General features: G+C 43.1%; 1 protein-coding gene across 2 annotated transcripts in view; it reads right to left on the bottom strand.

Moving 5' to 3' along the window:
• Positions 1-16,831, bottom strand: part of dpysl3 (dihydropyrimidinase like 3) — a 36,344-nt gene extending 19,513 nt beyond the window's left edge. The window contains exons 1-4 of one of the 2 annotated variants that reach the window (XM_061248312.1): positions 16,469-16,831; positions 4,033-4,121; positions 3,144-3,328; positions 473-637 (exon numbers count right to left, since the gene is read on the bottom strand). In XM_061248312.1, coding sequence (XP_061104296.1) covers positions 473-637; positions 3,144-3,328; positions 4,033-4,121; positions 16,469-16,819 — 790 coding nt within the window. In that variant the 5' untranslated portion in view covers positions 16,820-16,831. Of the gene's footprint in view, positions 1-472; positions 638-3,143; positions 3,329-4,032; positions 4,122-10,216; positions 10,448-16,468 lie in introns of those variants that run through there. The other variant, XM_061248311.1, reaches the window with a different exon arrangement.
• Between the last annotated feature and the right edge of the window lie 8,418 nt (positions 16,832-25,249).

Here is a 25,249-nt window from a genome sequence, read left to right on the forward strand (position 1 = left end):
ATAACGATAATAGCAATAATCAAATGACATTAACTTCCCAAGCACAAATCACGTAAATCATCCAGTCAGGAAGGAGTCTGGGCCTCTGGGTAGGAGTCGGCATCAAATTGCAAGTGGCACACACAACGTATCGTCTGGTTAAAACTCACAAGTGTTTATTAACTGTTGATAAGTTGTACTGGAGGCGTTGCGCTGACATGAACCATCAGCAATCCCGAAATGTTGTGAATATTACTCCTCTCCATGTTTTACCACTGCGTCTGGGCATGGACATTCCACTCCATGTTTCACTGGACCCTCTCGGCATCCATCTTGTCCATCTTGCGACTATGAGTAATGGCCGCCATTGTTACCGCTAAAGATTCATTCAACACATATCACCCGCCCTGACCTCTTTTCCTACAGCCGTAGGGATATAAATGAGGTAGGTCACAGATCGCTAATAGGCCAGAGGTGTTCCGAGGAGGTGTACCTTTCTCCTTGAGCAGCGTCTCCACCTCCTGCTTGACGCTGTCGTTCCAGTGCGTGACGTCCACGTGCAGGGAGTAGTCGCAGCAGGCCTTCTCGTCCGCCCACTCCCTCCAGCGATCGAACGCCTCGATCAGACTGCTGCCGGGGTCGGGGATCACATGATCCACTGCGGAGGAGAAAACAAACAGGCGGGGCTTCAGCTTTCAGCTTTCAGTCCTCCCCTGTCGCAGGCTCTCATAACTCACACACGTTATGTCAGGACATCCCTGGTGGAAATAAGATAAGATAAGATAAGATAAGATACACTTTTATTGAACCCCGTGGGGTAATTTGTCCTCTGCATTTGACCCATCCTAGTTACCTAGGAGCAGTGGGCAGCCACAGTGCAGCGCCCGGGGAGCAATGTGGGGTTAAGGGCCTTGCTCAAGGGCCCAACGGCTGTGCGGATCAATACCAGCCTAAGATGGAGTCTTATAACCAGCTTCTGCTCCAGCTGTACCCCGTCTGGAATTTGTTGATGGTCCGTTGTCTGGACCAAGCTGGCCCACCAAGGTCTTGCCAGCTTGGTTGCTATATCAACCATCTTGTTGCCAGCTTGGCCATCTGTAAACCAGCTTCAAACCAGTTGGACCAGCTTAAACCCAGGCTGGAACGAAGCTGGACTTTGTCCTTAATAAGCACAAAATAGCACATTCATAAGACTACATAAACATTAATAAGAACTTATGTCCATAAGACATTGTGTTAGTTCACTTGGTATGTCATGGTAATGCCACATGCTGCATCAATGTTAACATAACACAACATATGCCTATTTGCAGTTATTGACATAAGTGCTTAAGAATGCTTATGTAGTGCTTATTAATGTGTTATGTAGTGTGTTGCTCTTTTCTTTACATAGTGTCCATTTATACGGCACTTTGCTGAAAGGATCAGGGATTTCTTACCCATTACACTAAACTCCCATCCTGCAGGTGGGGCTAAGGGATCAGGGATTTCTTACCCGTTACACTAAACTCACATCCTGCAGGTAGGGTTTAAATGTTTGGCCAGGAAGAGGCACCCTCTTTCAAACTTTCCATTAAGCTATAAGGCAAGACCTGTAGTCTGAACAGAAGGACAGACAGTCTTGGCTGGACTTTCGAGCCAGACGCACCCCCCCCCACACACACACACCCACACCCACACACCCCTCCCTGTTCCTCCCGCTGTTGACCTACACGCTGGCCTGCAGTCATCCTCCACATACGGCTCCCAGTCCAGGAAGGAGAGGCTCAGATATGAGAGCCAGCCGAATGAATCACTACCCAGACGGGCAATTTAGGACGCCCTAATCTCCACCGATAACACAGTTTATGTGAACGAAAGCTGTATGCGTACAGAGCACTTCTCTCTCTGCGTCTGTCGAGCCCTGCGAGCTCAAACACAAAGGCTGGGGAACACTTGGAGGGATTCTGCCGGTAAAAGCGGTGGTTTCATGCCCATTTCATACCCATATCAGCATTGCTGTGATGACTGCAACAGTGCCCGTCTCAAAACAGCTCTGGCGGTTAGCGGTAATGAGACACCCTTTCGGCTGCCAGCTGTTTCGTGTGTCTGGCTGGCCTGTACCTCACTTCCACGGGACTTGTATTACAGTCGTTTCCCCTGGACTTTGTGTGGTCCCTCGGACCCCCCCTTGGACCCCCCCCGGACGCCCAACCGCCCACGCTGATCAGTTTGAACCCCTCCATTCTCAGCGCAGCAGCTCCAGGCTGCAGTACTATGGTGTGATTATCACTGTCGCGGCACGCCCACTATGTGCTGCCTGACTTCAAACAACACAATCTCCCTTTGGCGTCAGCTGTCATCGCTTCAAGGCGGCAAAGTTTTTAGGCGGAATCAAATGTCCTCGACTGACAGTTTGCGTGAAGCTATTTGAGTAAAGAATGATCTCAGCACAGAGGTGGCGGATGTTTATAACCAGGGGAATTTTATTAACCTTTTCTGTTGGGGTGATGTCATTGACAGGGGTGGAGCTAATGTGACAGGGGCGGGCCCAAGATAACAGGGGCGGGACTATGGTGTCCAGATCTGGGGCAAATACATATTTCTTTTGGATTCAAATACTTTTCTGGGCTCGATTGATCTTGCCTGGTGCAACTGAGCCAACAAAGAGGACCAGAGGGCAGGGTTTGCACTTTCTGAGAGTATTGTATAAGACTCAATAGAGAAGAAAGTGTATACCACTACAAAATAATTATGCATTTGACCCAGGTCTGAAGGTGACAGGGCGGAGCCAAGGGGGTACAACTGGGAATGCTTTCCTAGGCACTAGTGGGTTTATGGGGGCTCCTAGGGGTGTGTGCGTGTGTGTGTGTATTATCATATTCTGTCACTTTTTCCCCCTGCACAACTCATTTCTAAATTTACCCCCTGCACTCTCAGAAATAAAGTGACAGTGGAGAGATATTTTTGTTCTTCAATGATCAAATTTCCCAAATGTAGCATGGAAGTACATTAATGGGTAGAAACGGGTACAAATGAGGTACCAATGACTTATATATTGCAGGCTAGCGGTACAATTCTATATACCTATAGGGTACCACCCCAGCGATTTGTACTTTTCAGGCACTTTTCATACCATTATTTCTGAGAGTGCAGTTGACGGTGGAGGTATTTCAGGCGCTTACCAAACATGGTGGTGCCCCCCGCCAGGGCAGATTTGGACCCCTGGGAGAAGTCGTCCACGGTGGTGGTTCCCCTGTAGGGCATCTGGAAGTGGGTGTGAATATCGATGCCCCCCGGGATCACCATCTTCCCATTGGCCTCGATGGTCTTCACCCCTCCAGGGACGATCAAATTGTCTCCAATTTGCCTTTTTCACAGAGATAGTTCAGTAAGCCGCACGCTTTTATTGAGATATTTTACACTCTACTTCTTGTTAGTCAGATTATTGTTACAGTTTATTATTGTTTATTTTATTCTTAAAATGTAAGAAGGAATCAATTATTCAACTGTTGAATAAATTATTCAGTCCCAAACTTTAAATGAATGAATTATGTATGAATGCGTTAATGGCCAAAAGGCTAAGCAGCTGCATCTCTCAATGACATGCTATTATCTTTTATTCTCAGCTCAAGACTTCTGTTTCTACACAATCTTTATTTTTTCCTTTTGTGTTCCCCTTCTCACCACACAAATGAGTATAAATAACCAGACAAAGCTCCACTGGTATTGACAGCGGTAATTCAGCAGGGCCGGGAGGTTTAAAATGGCCGTTCGTTACAGGCTGAATGGCAGTCGACGGTAGCGCGCAGACTTTGGGGACAGTGCCGTGGTTAATTGGTATGCTGCACTAATGGCGGTGAGAGCTGGCGGAAGATTCTGGAAGAGCCCCCCCTCCCCATGAAAGGGCAGGACAAAGCAACCGATTGACTGGTGTTGAGGGGCACCTTCCAGTAACAAGCTGGAGTCCACAGCACCACCTCCCAGGGTTGAGGCTCTGCAGTGGGCCAAAGCCGGCCAGGGTGACGGCCTCCTCCACCTGGCCCAACGTCAGGCCCAGGGCCTGGGACTTACTTAATGAGGCCATCCTCCATGTAGATGTCCGCGTAAAACGACTGGTCATCATTGACGATCCTGCCCCCTTTGATCAAAAGCCTGTCACTCTGGAATACAAAGCAGGGGGAGGCGGGAGAGAGAAAGGGAGAGGGGGAATGTTAAAAATAACCGGCACATCTGATAACAGTTTTTCTCAGACAGCAGTTTGCTTTCTTTTAACTGCAACGCTTGCTCGTGAATTTTTCCCGTCGATAGCTAGGGAGCAACGAGCCTGTTGTGAACCTGTCTCTTCATTTACGGCCAGCAGCTATCAGTGTCGATGCTTCACGCTGTGCAGTCCAGGACATCGCTAGCCTACTTTTTCCACCTCGGCAGATAATTCTACAGCAGCGAGGCGGCTAGCCTCAGACAGAATGAACTCAGTCTCTTCAGTCGGAAGAGGAGACAGGCCAATGGGGAACCAGCAGCCACCGCCACAGGCCTACGGGGAATCCAAGGACGTGTGTGCGCATATGGTGCAGGAAATATGGGCAGAATAAAAAGCGAAAAGCAGGCAGGGTATGGTGCTTTGGCACGGAGAGGGAAAGCTGGAATCCACTGTCAACGGGCAGTGCTCCTAGTGTACATTCAGCCCCAGCCAAAGCAAACTGTGCGAAGACGACTGCCGACCACATGTATGTGCAACCAGTCACTGCTTTACACTCCATAAAATGTTTAAGTTTGGTTCAGGGCACCCATGGAAATCGAGCGTTAAATATTGCCTCATCAGCAGCATGCTTGATGTGATTCGCTGGCAGGCTGAGGTGCCAAGCCGAGCTCTGTCAATCTGCTCCTTTTTCCCCTGAATGAAGCTATGCTCGTCCCTGTGATGCCTCGCCAAATCAATAAAACAAATGCTGAAAACCACACCAGCCACGCGGGCATGTTGCTGACTAACCCTTAGTAGGGTTTTTTTTTCTCCTCATTCTGAGCCAGTGTTCGAGAACTTGCTTTCAATTGCCAGTAGCGATTGTGACATCATCATTAAAGTGTCTAAGCTCGCATGATCTTGATTATCCCTTTTTAGAATGTTTTAGAAAAATTCTGAATCAGTGTTCTGGAACTCCATTGCTTTCAGTTACCAGTAGTGATTGTTACATCAGCATTAGGATGTTCGGTATTTGTGATCTCACACCTTAAAGGGTTAAGAATCTCTGGCTCCTGGAGCTTGTGGGGCAGCTGCAGCCGGTTGCCGTGGGGTGGAGCCATCTCACCCGGCAACAGTGACTACAGCACACACAAGCCTGAGAAAACGCTCACACTCGCTGCTCTGTGAACACACAGACAGTGAAACCGGCTTAGCAAATCGGGCCGAAGCTATTAACGCCAGGGGATAAACTAGTACACTAATTCACGCTTCTAATCTTCATCCTTGGGTCATCACCCTGTCCTCTTCCTCGCTGGTAATTGCTGTGGGCTCTGATCGTTCTGCAGGAACCCCTTTATTTATCTATTTTTTTGCTAAAGTACTTGATTAGAGATCAGACACCGACACAGGCTTGGAAATACCTCCCACGCCGGACCCTTCTTAATTCAAAGCCGTTCGCTCATTAATAAGCTTTCCCATCAGGGCTGTAGCATGGAGCCCTGCCAGGGGCTAACCCTCCGGAGAGTTCCATTCAGCCCCTGGCCCTTAGCTGCCGCAGGGTCATTAAACACGGTAATCACGCCACACCCCCTTCCCACGATGCACCGGGGCCCGTTGTGCCAATGCAGAGAAACTGCCGGGTGGGGGTTGTTCACTTCTCGCTCAAGTCTGGCAGTTTGGACTAAGATCACATTCAGCTTCCCTGGTAAAACATATCCATTACAGCAGCAGCATCAGTGTGAAACTAGTGTAGTACAGTAGAGATTTTTTTTATCAGTATACTGCATATTAATGCTCAGACCTGCTTGGCTGTCATATGGCTTTAAACTGGAAGTGCTGAGATGTTTCTTGCCCCATCCTATCCAACCCTGATATATTCATATGATACTAAAAATAAGAAATGAAAATACGTATTTGTCCATACTTAATTTAGCGTTACATATTTCTGACAGCAGAAATGAAGGAACTCTTATACAATGACATGTAAACTAAGTGCAGTATCTCAACAGCGCAGAAGATTTCACAAAATATATCCAATATTTTAAAAGACTACTGTCCAATAGTGAAATAAATAAATAAAAAATGAAATGATTCTGTGGTTGAGACTGATAGAGAATCCTGATATGACCAGACGGGTTTGACTGTGTGAACACCCACATCCTCCTTGGACATCCTCCTTAAATTATAATGAAACTCAATAATTCATAAGAGGTCACTTAGGTGGGAGGAAGCTTCCAGGTTTCATAAATTGAAAAAAAAAAGAAGGATTTTAAATCATTAATGTTTCTCCAGTATATTTCTGCATGGTTTTATTGTGTAGATTTCAGAAAGGCACTTATAGACTTTTTTATCATACGGCACACATAACAGCACTTATATTGATATGAATATAAAACAAAGAGCACTGCAGTAACAGCGCAGTTCACTGCTCTGATTCACTGCTCCATCATGAGTCTCCTGACTGCAGCTGCATGCCCATAATTCTTTGTGGAACGCCACAACAAAATCCAGCGGTTTCCATGGTATTCGCATCTGTCTGACCAGAGTCCCAGAGGTGTCACAGTATCTCAGACCGCAGTTCATGTCAGACGGCTTGCTTATAGCATTAATGCTCAAACATGGAGTGCTTTAAAGATAGCTAGAATTCACATTCAAACATGGAGTGTCTTTCAGACTCCTAGCAGTAATGCTCAAACGTGGGAGTGTTTTTAAAACGCCCACAGTAATCCTCCATAAAAAAGATATGTTCTTTAGGGAGTCTATAAAAAGCACAGAACTTTAGTGAGGATGGAATTAATGTTCCGTTCAACGGCGGGTGCGTGCTTTTGAAGCGCTACATTATTCCGAGTCCTCCCAACGGCGGATCAACGCTGTCGCCGGGAAGAAAAAGAGACAGGAGAGAGCAGGAAGAGAGGAATGAAAGTAAAAACCCAAAGAAATCTGGAGACAAAGGCTCCAGTATATCAGTGATTCAATCTGCTCTTCCTCAGTCTCCAGCACTATAATCAAGTGGTATAATCTACACTATGACGGGCCAGGAGCCAATAAAACCTGCAATTAAGCCCACACACAAGAATCAATCCCATTCCTTTCATTACTTAAAAGTTTATTTGAGCTACACAAATGTTTATCTTTTCCCATAATGACCAGAGCAATATTCTGTTTTGAAAACAGTGTGCACTAAATGGATGTTATTCCCAAGGTTAGCAAGGGTGAAGTGTATATTTGAGTTTAAATCACAATCTAAAGGTCAACCAATATAAAGATATTTCTAATGCACAGTGTACTATAGTCCTCTTCAAACTTTTCTCTTGCTTCCAAGTGTATCAATCAAGCCTTTTTTTCATTGCATAGGCTGATTTCTAGGATGCAAAGAGGAACCAAACACTGGTCAAACAGTTCTTCAAACTGTTTATCGTAGTTCAGTACAGGACTACAGTGAATTGGCAGTTCGGCTAACACGGTTGCCAAAAGAGAGAGACTTCCCAGTTGCGTAAACATGCTCGACTAGTTTTTCTGTGCTTAACTGTCGCATGGGTTTTTCAAAAGACCACTGCAATCTTTCATACTACACAGAGGTCAGCGGCACAAGGCACAAACTAATGCAAAGCTGTAGCCTGCACAATCCACCGTTTTTTAAAAGCTAAATGGCGGCGTCTGAATGAGAACAGTGTCACTTGTTGTTGCTAACAGAGACAGCCAAAAACATGCAGCCGGGGGATATTACAGAGGAGCCCATTAACTTGAGCCCCCATGTGTGAGACCAGCCCGGAGAAAAGGATGGAGGAGGAAAGCCATTCAGCGCGTGAGCCAGCCCACTCTCGCTTCCAGTTCAACCTTGTTGCCTAGCAACAAAAATATTTACTGTTCTTTCAAAAGCACGTAATGCTCTCCTTTTCCCTCCTTTTTTAAATGAACCGTCAAAAAACAATTGAAGATTATTAATCTAAATTAGTTCCCAACGCCCCCTTCAAAAAAAAGAGTTTGAAGTCAACCACGGGAAAGAATATTCTGGTCTCCACGCAACGTCGTCTGGTTTCAATCGGGCCGGTGGATACGGGGAATCGGTGAGATCACCACGGCGGCGACGGTGTTATTATATCTTTACATTGGTCACCAAGGAGAATGAGTGGCACTGTCACGGTGGTTTGCAGACAGCGCTGTGTTTTCATTCGCAGTCTCTCGTGCATTTATAAACCCCCTGTTGCCTGGTAGGCTACTCGTACCCGCATGAACTCGCCCTGCTTGGCGGTGCCGGTGGGAAATTTGGATGTGTTTTGAAGGCCCTGTCAGACTCGCTCATGTAGGCTACAGGGGAGCCAGCTGGACGTGATTATTGATGACATGTATGGCACAACACAGGGCCACTGAGAAAGGATGGAAAAACCAAGCCACACCTAGAAATCAGGTCAGACTTTTCATATGTTCTTACATAAGCAGCTGCTGTACTGTGCGGTGCATTTAATTGAGTTTAATTAATATGTGTTAATACGTCTGTGTATTTGATTGTTATTTTTTGCACAACTAAGCTATTTTATAAAGGCTAACAATGTGATATCTTAACATGCTTAGTCAATAAATTCATTTGACAATGAAACATGTTTCTTTCAATAGGCGAGGCCTATGTCTACACCACATGTGGTAGCCTACATAGGCTATTGACAAGTTTTGACATAGGCTATTGAATTTTTTATAATGACTAACCTTGCACTTTACGCTTTCAATAACATTACCTATTTAAATCAATGATCCCTTGTGCCAGTCATTGTCTTCTTGGGAGCCACAAGAGCTTGTGCAACAGAAGCTCACCAACACCGCAGCACGTGCGTGGTGCCCTACTTAGCATTTAGAATTATTCGTGTTAAACTAACGCTGTGCCACGCAAAGTGCTGAAATGCATCTGTAAATTACAACATCGCGTACAGTTTAGCAGTTGTCTATCGGGGGCGGATTTTGAGGGGTTTCCCCCTCCCCAAATGCAAACCCACAAGTCATTTGTTAATTCAGCAGACAAAGGGCGGCTCTCCTGGGTCCTGAACAACACCCTGGACCGCAACAATAATCAACCGCCAGTTCAAATATAAACACGACCATTTGTAGTACCACACTGTCGAATGAAAGCCACCCTAAATTTTGCCGATAATCCACAATGTGTGTTTGTAATGTAGAAATCAAACCGCCACACTCATCGGGCAGGCTGTCTTGTTTCAATCGCCGATGGGCGTGGAGAATTCGATTTTTTTCTGCAGCACTCTGCATGCACACTGAGTTTCAGACAGTCGTACGCAGTTAGCTGAAAATGATTCGGCTATAGGCTATCTTTCAGTGCAACGATTCTTTATTGTTCACACGCTACGTTTTAAGACATGGAGCGTTTAAAATTATATTTCAATGCTTCGATTGGATATTTTTTTAAGGTTTCACGAGAGGTCTTTCATAATATGTTAAGTATTACTTTCGCAGATAGACTAGTGTAACGGGTCACAGACATCATTTTAAGCGGCCCTGAACAGCCTGGTAATAAGATAAGAAACAACGCTGTAGCTGAAAATGGGGTAAAATTGGCACAAGTTAGGTAGGCTACTCAATCCACATTGTCGTTAAAGCACGCTTTCTTTTTGGCCATCTGAGAGAAGGCAGGTCAGGGCGAATGAGCGATGAACTGCAACGACCAGTTAGTTGTGGCGAATTTAAATTACACGCAATGAAACAGCTACAGTTCATAACAGGGCGTACACATTAAGGCAATGAAGTGCCATTTCCACAATAGTTTCGGAGAACCTAGGAAATTATCGTCCACAACAAAGGCGCAAGTCACCTTTAAGAAAACGCCTTGTTCGGTCACTCTGGTTGTCACAATTAGACTAGCAAGCCATCCCAGTGTACAATTTTTATAGCACCGACAAACTAGTTCACGTAACGTTGAAATCTTGCTGCCAAAGTCTAAGACGATTTCTGAGATTAATGTTTGCTTTTAAAAAGAGTGGTATCCCAGAAAGCGTCGTTTTATTGCACAGCTATTTAAATTATCTCTATTTCTCAACAACGGATATAATAGTAAATTCATAGACTTACAGTGATCTTTGGAATATTCTTTTTGCCTTGGTAAGACATATTCGCCCACGTTTGATGACTCGGAGGACGCAAATGGAATTCTTTATATATTTTTTCCGGATGGGTTATTTCTGCTTCTGGTGTCTGGATGAGAAATTAGGGAATGGACGTCTTTCTGCCCGTGCAGTGCTCAGTCTCTCTTCGCAGTAAGCCAGCGCGTCTAACAGCGCTGATCCGCAGGGCTCCACCCTCGCTTGCATTCACATCGATGATATTGCTGCCTCCCTGTCCCACCACAAGAGGGCGCTATGAACGCAATGAGTCGACTGCCTCGTAAAACAAAGACAGTTTTACATTATTCTGTTTCTTTCATGAGAGAAAAAAGGCAGGAAATGTGCTGTTATTCATGTGTAATACATTTAGTAAAAGTCTGCTATGGTCATAAACCTCCCAGATCTTTCCTGCCTATTTACTCCTATTTACTCTAGTCACACGTGTAACTTTTTTTCTAAAGTATTATCTGTAATTAACATTTGTTTGTTTGCTTGTTTAACGTGAAGTCGGTGACAGATTTTATTTACTACACAATGCGGTTAAATGCATTGTATAAGTGGTGCATCAGTAAGACATGCTGGCGGGGACCCGCCCCTCTTAGGCTAGCAGCTAGCAGCCTGCTAACGGGGCTGGGAGTGACTGGTAAATTATACAGCTGCACGTGCTACCTCGCGGATGGCCATCTCCTCGCCGTGATTCTGCAAATCTTCCATTTTGCTTCACAACCGGCGTCCGATATTGTCGATATCGGACGTCTCTCTCTCTCTCTCTCTCTCTCTCTCTCTCTCTCTCTCTCTCTCTCTCTCGCTTTCTATCTCTCTCACTCACTCTCATAGAAGCTTAAAAAAACCCGATAATATACATTTTGGAAGACTAATGGATGCACTGGAAGCAATTAGCAATATCCCCCAGTGTAATCCTTCAATTCACCACAGGCTAGAGGCCAGAGGCTAGAATATTGTAATTCATTCAGTAAAGATGTACTGAAATTGACGGATAAACAGTTTTAAAAAACACGTTACTGGGTGTACAAATAAGACTACAGTAATTTACTAGAGTTGTGTGGACATATACTTGTTTCAAAATGATTGATTATCAATTGTGCCATTATTAATGTGGAAATTGTTGAATTATGAAGTAATACACCTAATCTGTACATAATATTGTAATAGTCCATGGGGAATTAAACACTGTTTGCCTTTCCCATAAACAGTAATATAATACAAAATAATAATATTTAGCTGAGCATTTTGTACATACTGTTCTGTATGCAATAAATTGCTTGAACTGCATTCAATCAAGTTTTGTGTGTTTGTGGTTTTCATGTCTGAGGGAAAATGTATTCATAAAACTAATGTCAACTGATCATTTATCATCTAAAAAAAGTTTTGTTTTTAAGGAACATGTTCTGAAAGAGGGGAGGGTTCCTCGGGAACAGCTGTTAGCACCCAGCCCCTCCAAATCCTGCCATGTGTGCCTATTGTCTAAAGCCCACGCCCTAAAAGCCCAGTAATGAGGTAATTATGGCATAGGTAGAGAGAGGGCTGCTTAGGGCCCGTCAGCATAGTGATGTCATCACTGAGAGCTGGACATTCTAGTAACTCTAGGCCTTGGGAACTATCTCTGTCCCTTGCTTAACCCTTTAACATGTGAGGTCATTAATCTGCAATCAGAATATTCTCAACTGAATACTCTATAATGCTGATGTAACAATCAGTACTGCAAAAAAGAGTTCTAGAACACTGAGTTAGAATTCTAGTTGAATTCTATAGTTGTTGTTTTGTGTGCAGGGTGTATCAAAAAACTGCAGCAACAATGACCCAGCAGATTATTACCATCTTTATCTTTTATGGTAAGATAGGTGGGAGTTTGGGGAACAGATGGAACTTCACTTGAACATTTTCCATCACTGGAAAATGTATCAACAATAGCTGGCAGGACGTTTCACTGCAAGGCCATATCTGCGCATTGCTAATGCAATCTTTCTTTTCTATTTTGAGAAGACAAGAAAGGGTTGGAGGGCAGATGTCTGATCCAACACCTTCCTTCCTCCAGTGAAAAAGAAAGAGATTAGCCCCAGCCCCCAGCCCCAGTCGGAGTGGATTGGTGGATGTTTGTGGGAGAAGGGGGGTTGGAGAAAGGCCCTCCCAGCCGGGACACTGCCCTGCTGGGGCAGGACAAAGACAGCACCCCACAGAGTACCCCCTGTCACTCTAACTCCAGTGCTGAAAGGGCAGGCTCCACCCCCTCTGACATATTCAGGGAGATCTCGAGGGGATATGTGGAGGAGTGTCCATTCTTATCTGAAAAGGGCTGGTGTACTAAAAGTGCCTAAAAAGGTACAAATGCTTGTCTTCGTGGCGGAACCCAATAGGTACATAAAACTGTACCCCTAGCCAGCAATATATAATTAATTTGTACCTTTTTTTGTATCATTTGTACCCAAAGAGAACATTACTGTACTTTCAGGGTACATTTCGGAGATGTGATCCTTGAACAAAAAAAAACTCCACTGCCACTGTATTCGTGTGTGGGTGAAGATTATTGTTTCAGCCCAGCACTACCACACCTGATTCACCTACTTAACAAATCTTGGTCTTCAATCAAGACCTTGATAAGCAGCTAAAAGAAAAACCAGCACCGACACTGGGTAAGACACCCTTTACGAATAAGACTGGACACCGCTGGACTAGCGCATGAGCATCGCACACAGTCCAACATACTCACAGTCCAGCGACTGCAGGCTTATGTTGGGCTGTGTCTGTTCGCACTCTCTCAGTGCTTGGCAGTGTGGCATTGGGATGTTGATAATATTGACTTGAATTCAGCAAATAAGCCCAGAGAGACACAAAAACCATGATTTATAAATGCATAAATGCTGTAACTACTATTAATGGTACTACTGCTGCTACTACTACTACTACTACTAATAATAATAATAATAATAATAATAATAATAATAGTAAAGATATTTTCATATACACAAAGTGCTCCACAGAGTGAAACTATTCACAGAATTGTGAAGCATAATCATAGAATAATCATACATACCAGAACAATAGCATAAAATCACGGCTAAATCTACATACAGTTAAAACTAAGACTAAGAACGATCCCTTAGCGGCATTTTAAAAATAATTATTTAGAGGACAGCTTTGAAAGTGTCCATGGTGAATATATTGATGAGGGGGTTTGGTCATGCATTCCACAGTTGTGTGTGTGAGTGTGTGTGTGTGTGTGTGTGTGGGGGGGGTCCTTTCTCTTATTGTTTTATGGCGGAGTTGCAGTAAACTCAGCAGAACTGTACGTGAATGCATGCCAATCTACGATCCTCACGTATGAATAAGATCAGCGAGATGCTCTGGGGCAAAGTTGTGTTAAACTTCAAAAGTCAGCATGTAGGAATCTTAGAATCCTTATGGTATCTTATGAATTTACTACCCTCCAGTTGACTTCAACTCTACCACAGTAAATGCATGTAGATTCTCCTATAGCTGTTTGTATGGAGAGAATCAGGGCGTCATGCCAATGCTCTTTGTTATACCCATTCCAGTGCTCATTATACACATACAATGGTATGTCCTCCCTGTGACCCGGCAAAAAAACATTTGTTTTATTGTTTTATGTCTCTTGTAGTGTATGTTTCAGCATAGTCTGGTTCTTGCGATTAAGAGCATTGACTCATAAAAATGAGATCCTGGGGGATTGCAGGTTATGAGAAATCTTTCAGCGGACCCTTTCCCAACACAATTTAACAAATGCAATTAGACTGTGTTTTTAAAGTGCTCATTAATGTGTCAGCGGAATAGCTGTAGACAGTAATAGGTGCCATATTCAGAGGAGAATGTGGAAACAGGCCACAGGAACCTCAGTGATCTCATGTGCTCGGCTGTAATTTAAGGGAACTAGGGGTTGTGGAGGACTGTGAGGACCACGTAATCTCAGGGGCCAATGTACACGCACCGGACAGGGAGATATAGCACATGACATGCCGTTTGTGCTTCTGCATTCAGAGCGGACAGAGGCCCTAGATGTGACGCAGAACAGCTAGCCAGTGTGTGTCGTTCTGCAGTTCTACTTTCCACCACATGGTGGCGGTGTCAGGCACACTCAGAGGAATGGTCATCTGACTGCACAGCAGCACTGAGTAATATCTCCTCTGTTTCTTTCTCATGACGTTAGACTTTAATGTGACAGAATCAAAAAATGTCAGGCCATAATCACGGCTTCTGAAATCCTCTGTTGGCCGAAGTCCATCCATAATCTTCAGCGTTCCTGTGGCAGTTGTGTGAGAATATCAGAATAATCTGCTGTCTCTCATTTTGTGGCAAAGAGGCTTAAGCCTTTGCCAGGGCTGGAGATACTAAATCATCTTTCTGTGCTGCACTGATGCAGAGAGCACCACATAAGCTGGGCATAATTGATATGTGGAAGTGAACTGTCACTCACACAAAACCTCTCTTCCCACAGACAGAACAAAAGCCAGACCAGCAGCTTGCTGAAAAATGCAGATGCTGTCTAAGGGCAACATTTAAAACAAGCCATATGGGATCCGTTATTAACCCTTTGAAGAGTATATATATGTTCCAAGTGTTCTAAGTTCTAAGTCAGTGTTCTAGAATGCCATTGCTTTAAATTTACCGGCAGCGGTTGTTAAATCAGAATGTTCAGTTAAAGGGTTCAATGATTGGGTAAACCTTTACTACAGTGTGCATTATTTCAAAGTATATGTGCCATTGTGTTCCCAGAGAATCTGAAGAACGTGGTCAGACATTCATGAAATATTTGCATTGCGGTCTCTTAATCTGCAAAATTATTCCAACCACAATATAAACATACAGTGGAACGAAAGTACTGTAAATGAGCTGTGAGTGTGGTCAACATGGTTTGAGGTTGGAATTTACAGTGAAGAGAAAAATAATCTTCCAGAGAGTTCTGTACCGTGGCCTGCAACTCAGAAAGCCTGTATTTACCGGGCAGGATTCACAGTATCCTACAACTTCACGGTCCGTTATGCAGAAAAAGATGAATGCAGCTCCATTTAGACACGCGAGTGAACAAACTGACAGCATTGCACAAAGGCAAAGCAACATAAGCAAAGGTACTATATCAATACCTGTTGAAAACATTGAGTGCTTATGCTGGCTTTTACCTGAATGTATTCTCTCATTTGCTTAGAAGTGCAATGGATTGAAGTCAGATTAGTTCTGGTATGGGCTATATCTCTTCCTTAAGATAGAAGACTACTGTATGAAATGGAATGCGTACTCCGCGTCTCTGCAAGATACTCCGCTCCGTGAAAATAGCTCATTTGTATCACATGATGGCTCCACCGTACACTTTGTTTCAATGATAAATGGATATTCACAAGTAAAACTTCCTGCAAGAAAGTCATGTATTTCAGTCTGTATAATCATGGTATCAGTTGCAATAATGTCTTGTAATTTTCCAGTTGCTATTTATAAATATGTTCAACATAAGAGTACAGTTTGTGTTATAGTTATTGCTTAAACGTGCGACTACATACAACAACATTTCCATTCTTGGCGCTATTTACGTTCAGCTAAAGTAGAGCTCTGTAAGTCTGTCGTGTGTGCGTGTGTGTGTGTGTGTGTGTGTGTGTGTGTTTAAATAGCAATGTAGTTTTGAATCAAAGAGGGGACGTAACAAATTGCCAGAAGCTCACTGCTGGGGGCAACTGACACCCAGTGGCGCACAGGCAAGCGCGAGAAGCCTGCACGTGCCCCGAAGAGGCGGGGCAGCAGCTGTCACTCATATGGAGTGGAAGAGCCAGCGTACAAGAGTTAATGATTTTCTTCACTTTTGATTCATTAGTTTATTAATTTCAGGCACGGGGAGAACTTTTATTATACGTGCATCACATGAAAACACTACCACAGTTATGTATATTGTGTGAGAATTATTTATCTTAGATGCAACACGACAATAGGTTTTCGTATTAAAATTGTTCTAATAAATTGAAAACCTAATCAAATATGATCAGCATGCAGTAATCTAAACGTCCAATCCATAATACCGTTGCGGAAAGCTTTGATATCGAGTTGTTTTAACAATTTAATTTCGCGTAGAAAAGTTTTTCAATGCATGAGTTCATGGATTTTGGAAATATATATTTATGTAATTACTGTATGTGGACAATAATGAAGATGAGAGACTTTCAGGCGAATGTAAAGCACTAGAACACTGCTCGACACTTACCTTCAAGTCGTCTAGGTTCTGAAGTACCTCCTTTCCACGAGTTATTTTTATTTCTACTCCCATATCTTTTGTCTCTTGTTCTACAGGGGCAGCTTCTGTAGACGTGCTACTTTTCGAACTGTCCGGACTCTTTGCTTCTTGAGTTGTTTCATTTTTATTCTTTGGTGTCCTTGCACCTCGCTGTCCTACAGTCAGAGCGCCGAAGTCTATGGTTTTGCTCTCGTAGGCTCCTTCCACATTGCAAAACATACCGCCGTATTTTTGCCGAGGTACCTGGTCCGCAGTTCCCGGCCGGGCGAGATAAACCGGCAGGTCGTCTTCCTTGTCCCAGTTGCGATTACGTTCGGCCATTATCTGTAAATCGGAGGAAAGAAGTCTCCAAATGATCCCGAAGAAGTGGTCTACTGTTGCACACGCCGCGGTAGCAAGAGTGGGAAGTGAAAACCAGAGGTGGCAGTGCTTCCCATGACACCACAGTGATAGCATCAGTTGCGCTTTTTTCTGTTCTTGGGCTGGTTCACTGTCTGAACGGGCTTCAAAACAACTTTCTAAAGCTAAAACGGTGACTAACATCTATACACACTAACAAATTTGCTATATATAGTGTATAGCATATTTGACCATTCAAGTGGACCAAACAGTTTTCTTTTTATAAAACGGGCATGCTTTATCCTTAGTTTTAACCGTTATAGACAAAAACATAATGTTGACAACACTTTTATAGGCTGACAAATAGGGCACTCTTCATTCTCATATGGGGGACATTTAACCACGGTGAAATAGGTCACGCTTCGTGTCAACTTTTTATTAACATAGATCTCTAACACCTACGCTGTCGCTGTCCTTCAGCACCACATTAGACGCGCACCTGGGACAACACCTGAAAACGTGGGCAGGTGAAGCACTTTTTTCTTCCGTGTTAAATGATGGAGCTGCGTCTTTAAGAGTATGTGGCCACATTCTAATACCGGCGCTTTGCTGCACGCTGACACTGTCCTGATTACTCGACAGGAAAGAGACAGAGACAGAGTCAGGGTCAGCACTAAGGCAGATCACACCAGCGGCGGGTATCAGCCTGACAGAAAAATACTGAGCCAGGCTTCAAGACCAGACAGACGTGTCCGTTCTGAGCCTCGTCATCCCACGTCAGCGAAAGGAAATGCGGTAGAGGCCTACTCCGCGAGAACAAACTCATCGAGGCTAATTTACTGCAATGTCTCCCCGAGCAGGCGAGACTGCTGTCAGTCGCCCGATGTAAAACGCTACAAAGACAAACGAAAACGCTCTTCCACCTATTCACACACAACAACAACAGCAAGAGTAAAATGTACACTGGGGAATTTGGATTAATAAGCATATCTTAATGTGATTCAATTTGTTTGATTGTTTTCTCCATATCTCAGTGTTGGGAATATAGCCTCGTCTGTCTTGACGATTGTTTTTTCTGGTAATGTTGACTTAAGGTTGGTTTATGTACTCCGTCGCTCTACTGAAATCACAGAATGTTCATGTCGCTGTTTAATTTAAAATATTTTTCATTTATGAAGTATAAACAGAATGTCACTGCGACATATCGGGTTGGAGTTTAAACCTCCTGAGTTTAACGGATAGACCAAAGAATTGCATCACAACTGGAACATCTATCCAGATCAGTGAAATAAAGAGCTTTAAACTCCAGCTAAGCACACTGCAGTTGAACCATTAGATTTGCACGTTTTAGCTGTTTACTGTTGGGAACAGACAGCTTTAGGGATTTTGGTGGGTGGTAGAACGAGTTTGGGCATGCCATAGGGAAGCTTCTTTATTGACTGTATTGATTGCTTAAACAAGACAGATGCTGAAACAGAAGGGTTTTCTGGGAGGAGAGGGGTGACCCAGGCTGACCCCCATACAGAATAAAACCAAGCATATGTTGACCACTTGTTGGGTGACTTCCCAGCATCTGGGCAAATGAACAAGGTACAGCAGGCTTTTCAGCCATATTATATCCTATGATCTAGTAGAAAATAATTTGATTTGCAGATATGAACTCATATCTGAACTATGAATTTACCATATTTGGTTGTGGATCAAAATGCTGTTGTAACCAGAGTTCTACACTTTACACAGGAGCATCAGATTCCAGTCCTGGAGGGCTGCAGTGTCATCAGGTTTAACTCCAGTCCTGAGGGGCCGCAGTGTCTGAAGGTTTAACTCCAGTCCTGAGGGGCCGCAGTGTCTGAAGGTTTAACTCCAGTCCTGGAGGGCCACAGTGTCTGAAGGTTTAACTCCAGTCCTGGAGGGCCGCAGTGTCTGCAGGTTTAACTCCAGTCCTGGAGGGCCGCAGCGTCTGCAGGTTTAACTCCATTCCTGGAGGGCCGCAGTGTCTGCAGGTTTAACTCCAGTCCTGGAGGGCTGCAGTGTCTGCAGGTTTAACTCTAGTCCTGTTGGGCTGCAGTGCCTGCTGGTTTTTGGTGTGTTGCAACACTTAACACTGCTTGATATTTAAACACTAAGCTGTTTCTTAAAAATACAGTACACCTATCTTATTGGTTTCAGAATGTGATATGAAAACACACACAATCTGTCTGTCTGTCTGGTATCGAGAGAGCATGCTCGTCTCAGTTCTTGTACAACATGAAAGCACAATTCAGGTTTTAGTCAACAATTGTGCCTCAGATCCTGTGACTTGTCCGAATGGTGGCTGGTTTTAAAGTGCTATTTTTATACCACATTCCATTAAAGAAAAATGTTCCTCAATTACTTAGACTAAGGAGACATTCAGTCAAGGGTAATCACATTAAAGGGAGTTAAACTGACTTAAGTGGAAGAGAACACAGCCTTCTCTCTCTCTTTTTAACCCTTCTGTTGTCTTAAGGGTACAAAAATTACCCACCACTATGTTTAACAGCAGAGAAAACTGCTGTTGAAATTAGATGATGTTTGTGATGAGAGATAGGTTGTTTCTTCAAGCAGAGTAGATTTGGGATCTAAAATTCAATTAGGGCGACATGGCAGAGCAGTCGTCTGGCAGTCAGAGGGTTGCCGGTTCGATCCCCCGCCCGGGCTGTGTCGAAGTGTCCCTGAGCAAGACACCTAACCCCCAAATGCTCCTGACGAGCTGGTCGGGGCCTTGCATGGCAGCCAATCTCTGTCAGTGTGTGAGTGTGTGTATGAATGGGTGAATGGAGAAGCATCAATTGTACAGCGCTTTGGATAAAGGCGCTATATAAATGCCTGCCATTTTTCAATTAAGCTGTTTTATTTTAGGGGTGTAGTGAAGGCGGGTCATTTTTTACCCTGAGGGCAAGGGGAGAATACAGAATGTTAAGACAACACAAGAGTTAAACTCACCTAGAAGGGGCAAGAATTAATCAGCTTCCTAAAAACACCCATATTCTGAAATGCGGTGGGAGTATGACATCACTCTGACTGGGAACTCTGTGTCGGCATGATGTCATCGTGAAGTGAAAACATACAGAGCAATTAGAGCAGCGTTGAAATGCCACGATGAACTGTCGAAATGTCAACCCACCATCGAATGTTGAGACAGACAGACAGACTACTGTCCTCATGTACAGTGAATAAAAGAGGGGCTTACATCAATACCACTTTATCCCATATTAGGTAATGACAGCTTTTAAGGAAATCTAACAGCTGTTTTCCATTGAAACTTGTACCTCTGCAAGCATTTACTGCAAAGTTGAAAGAGCTTTCATCTTTTCCCAAGATAAATCATTCCTCACAGACTATCGCATGATAAAATTAACCCTATTCAGTAAGATATTATTTTACAAATAAACTCTGGTAGCTTGTAAAACTGCATTGAGACATGCGTTACCTCAGTAGAGAGCTTGGTAATTCATTATTAATATTTTTTATTCTAGATGGCTGTATGAGGGCAATGATTATCTAATGTTTTCCAAAAGTTTTGTTGCCATGGGGATAAGGCCAGAGACAAATACAGAATCTTCTGTTACAAGAGCAAAAACAAGCAATGGCTGCAAGGGAAGGCCTCTCAGTGAAAATATTGTGTGGCTGTGCCTTAGTGCTGTAGCACTTACACTCAGTCATAGGGTTCCCTGTTTCAGTAACCAAATTGTGGCAATTCATGTATTGGGTATGTAACCTCATAAGTCAAAGCAGCAATTCATTTCAGTGCCCCGTAGGGGACTCAAGTCTCTGGTCTTACTCTCAAGAACCTTATATTCTACTCTGCAGGGGAGATTCAATAAAAACTAAATAAACAATGTTTTTGGAAATGCTCAACTCAAAATCAAAATCAAAATCTTACCTAAAGCCAATGATTATAGAGACCGTTGCTTCTTGAAACAGTTTTTTATTTTTTACCAAAAAGCATTTTGTTAGTGGCCACAAAAAGTGAAAAACCAGTATTCTCTTACCCATATGAAAAAGATTTGATGATTCATCCTTAAAGTATCAAATAAACAACCAAACTATAATTGGTAAGTTAGTGGAAAATGTGTCTGCAAATAATGACCAAATATGATATTACATCATATTAAACTGTAATGGGAGAGTTTTGGTGGTGGCTGCTTCGAGAGTTACTTACCCAAATTAGTGCATTTACTCAAAATTAGACCTTAATGTAGATTTAACCCACTTACGAGAGGTTAAAATGTAGTTATTCCCAAGTAAACTAATCAGGAACAGAATTCACGCACTGATATAGGTACAGTAGCTTAATTTTATTTGTCAAAAAAACAGCCTCTGATTAAAGAAAAAAAGGGGGGTGGGTACTTATGCTTCCTGGCAGTCTTGTTGATGTTGTTGACAACATACATAGAAAAAAGACGCCAACTTGTGGCTTTCATTCTTTTTTTCTTTTTTTTTTCTTTTTTCATGACAGATTGGTAACAAGGTTATCCACACCACTGCTTTTATATCTTGCCTCCTGACAAACAGGCACGTGAGATAGGCCTACTGTTCTTTGTGTATTTCATTTTGCCTTATTTCAAAAAACAAAGCATGAATATTTAAATACAAAACAGCTTTAAGGCCTACACAAAATCTTGTGACAGAAGAGCATGAAATTGTTAGGGCATATTAAAAGCACATCTGCCGATTGAGTATCCTGTTCGAAGTGAACGATCTTAAAGTCTGTGGCGCGGAGCCAAATGAGTGAATAGGAAGATACTGTCCGACATTGTGTCATTAAATATAGATGCAGACCACAATGAGTGGCTCTTTACAACAAAGGGGCTTCACATTGCGGTTATGGTACTGTAAGTGCTTTTTCTGAAGTTGCTAATACTCCATCAGATGCATTTCAGGATGTCCCAGACAGACCTAGTCTTGTAAATTGAGTTATGGCACCTTCAAAACAGTATGCTAGAGTAGCATACCTGAATCTATTCGATACAGTAGAAGCAACAGAAAATTATGTACACTGATATAGCTCAACCGAACGCCACGTAGGTGTAATTAAGAACTCCATTGGCCTGTACACTGTGGAAATGGTAGGCCTAACATCACAAACGTTGAGAATTGGCCGCAAACCTGCAGGAACACAAAGACTCGCTGTTGTACAGCATTTGCGTGAAATGTGGTCCTTTGTGGAACGCTACACCTGGAAATCGGATAGAGTCGGATTGGGTGTTTTTGCGACGACTGATCTAGTGACTCGTCACGGCAGAGGACGTGATGAATAACTAATGCAGTCCATTCACTGTGTGCGGCGAGTTCCCAACCAGCTGCTTCCGCTCGTGATGAGCGCACCACCGTGCTTCTGGCGCAGAAATCGAATTACACTCGCGTAATGAAACCGACGTCTGCTTTCTGGAGCGAGGTCTGGTCTGTGGCCTTCCCCCAATCACCCTTATTATTAGCAATGAATTATTTCCCAAGACAATCATAGACCTTACGGCGTCCAGAACCTGCACTGTGTAATGCCTCTGGTATTTTTACCGTTCGAGAGCAACCTCTTGTTGAAATTAATTAGCTCGTAAAATATTTGCCTAGTCCTACTCATAGGCTAGGTTTTTTTGTAGCCAATGAATTTTATGAGCTATCTTAGTTAATGGGAAGAGGTTGGGTGCTCAAATAACATGAAAAAAGACTTGATTTCCCAGTTGAAAAAAAAAACAAAACAATGATTTTGAAAGCACTGGTAGCTGGTTGACCAGCTGGTTCCCAGGATGTCATAGCCTGACTTGTAAAGTGAATTATGGCACCTTCAATACAGTAGGCTGACAGTTGGCTGTCTATTCAGGAGATAATATAATTAAGATCCCCATTGACATGTGAACTGTAAAAAAGGGAAGGCCTAACTGCAAACCGTTGGCTGCAAATTAACAGCTCATACCCAGCCAGACCAGCTCAATTTCCCAGCTGGCCAAGCTGGTATAGCTGGATTTTACAGCAGGGTTTAACAAACAAACAAAATCAGTCATGCCGAGCAGATTAGAAATACGTTTATATATGACATCGTTCAGGGAATATGATGTGAATGGAAAGGCTGTCGCTTCCTGGAAGTGTTATTTAAACGCTGTCAGTTTGAATCAAGACCTCCGAATTGTATGAGGGGTGTGAAAAAAATTAAAAAATCAAACGCTTTTATTCCACAGGCCTGAAATCATTGAACTCTGGGGCTACACAGACAGACATAAATGAGGCTAGACAGAGATTCCATATCGCTGATGAATACCACACATTCTTCTCCTGACAAGGAGAACAAAGGCATCAATTTCCACAGTGAAGTCAGATAAAGCTTGGCTTCCTTCTGCATGCGTTGTGGCATTGCACAGTAGGCTAGGCTACAGTACCACAGAGAGGTCAGGGAGTGCCTTTTTCTCAGAAGTATGGGCTCTATATAAATTATCATTTTAATTTAGCTGCTTTAAATTAGTTTCAGGAAGGAAAATGGTGTTCCCTCCACTGGCTTTGATCTTACCTGTTTTATTTTCCTGTGCAGTGGTCCTACTGGCCGTTTAAATCAAACACAGGCACACACACACACACACACACACACACATTTACCCTCACAAGTAGTTATTACACCCATTAAATTTGCATTACATTATAGGCACTTGGCAGATTCTTATCCAGAGCGACATACAGCAAACCCAAATAGTAAGCTGTGGTACATCAGATCTCCCAGTAATTATATTGAATAACCCACTCACAGATAAGAAAGTAAATGCAAGATACCATACCATCACTTAATCTCTACCCATAGACTGGTCCTCCCTTAACACAGACAGTTGGTTTCATCCATCTTCTTATTAGCTTCAGCTACCATCAAAGAATCCAAATTTGTATGGAATTGTATGGAATACCTTGATACATCAATTATACCACTACTAGCAGATAAGCCCAATTATTACAGAAAAGCAGCATGCTTTATTATATTTCTTAATTAATATGCACTATGAAATGTATTTCAAAGAGATTACAAACAAATAAATAAATAAAAAACATCAGGGCCTTGGATGTCCACTGGTACACACCATACAAGAAAGAAACAGTCAACCTGATACTTCCTTGTCTTAAAGATTATTATGTTTTTACACTTTTACAATTTGTCCAATCAAGGGTGACTTACAAGATCATAGTTGTTCCACACTCAGCTTTCACAGCTGATAAGTTTGCTGGAGGGAAACATCAGCTTCAGTCCAACTTAATCCGATCCAAGATAATTTTTCTTCATGAAACCACACCCAGCTGAACCTGCAGGTGAAATATACCGATCGACTCGCTCTCCGAAACTCTCCGTTTCTGCCTCAACTTGGAAACACAAGAACAAAAAGCCAAAAACAGAAGGCCATCAACTTTTATTTCAATCTTTTTTTTCGCTGTATGTACTAGAAAGAAGAGGACGGGTTTAACGTGAGTTCCTGTTGGAAGACAGATGATACAGACGGACAAAACAATCACACCAGTGAAAGAATCATGTCCCAGATGGACAAAACAATCACACCAGTGAAAGAATAATGAGATAAGTAAATGAATTATGTGAGATAGCATGTTTAAGGCCACTGCTAGCGTGTTACTTTCGCTCAGTCAAAAACAGGCCAGGGAAGGGTCCTTTTCCCCATTCACGCAGTAGAAGGGTATGAGATTACTTGATTTCTACCCGTTAAGTTTCAGGAATGAATGAATGAGGCACAAGACAGGGCTCTGGTTCCTTTCCAAGGAACGTATGTGCTCCTAAGATGAAAAAGTTTGGATCACACTAATGCATCCTAATTACAAACCTGGGTTCAAATAGTATTTGTTTTGAATTCAAATACTTTTCTGCATGTGACTAAGCTTGCCTGGCGTATTGGAACAAATTACATGATCCTAAAAGTGTAGACCCACCCATTTGCTCCTCCATGCAGGCTCCAGGCAAGATCAATAAACCACAGGAAAGTACTTGAATCCAAAACAAATACTACAGGTCTGCCATTAGTAGACGTGCTCCCAAAAACGTTGTCTAGTTAGCGCAGCTAGCATCAGTTCTTAGGAGCAAAGGCTCAGAACACGGGAACTCTGTAGAGCCTAGCAAGAGGGAACATAAACGTGGAAATTTGCGTGAGGGGTTAGCTTGTTAATATTGCAAAGCAAATCTTTAGTAGGGGTGAAAGGGCGGGGTATTGATTACCTCAACTTTCTCTAGTTTCAGCTAGGGGTTAGACAAGCTGGTCGCATTACACTGATCCATGCTCGTGATGACAAGGTACGCGGTGTTCAGAATGGCACACCGAAAAAGTGAATACCATTTCAGAACTCTACGGGAATTTCAGCTCATTTTCACTAAATAAGCCACCCACAGCCGTTTGTAGGTGAAGAAAGAAAAGG

This window comes from Conger conger, chromosome 7, assembly GCF_963514075.1.
Source record: "Conger conger chromosome 7, fConCon1.1, whole genome shotgun sequence".
In the NCBI taxonomy this organism is placed as follows: Eukaryota; Metazoa; Chordata; class Actinopteri; order Anguilliformes; family Congridae; genus Conger; species Conger conger.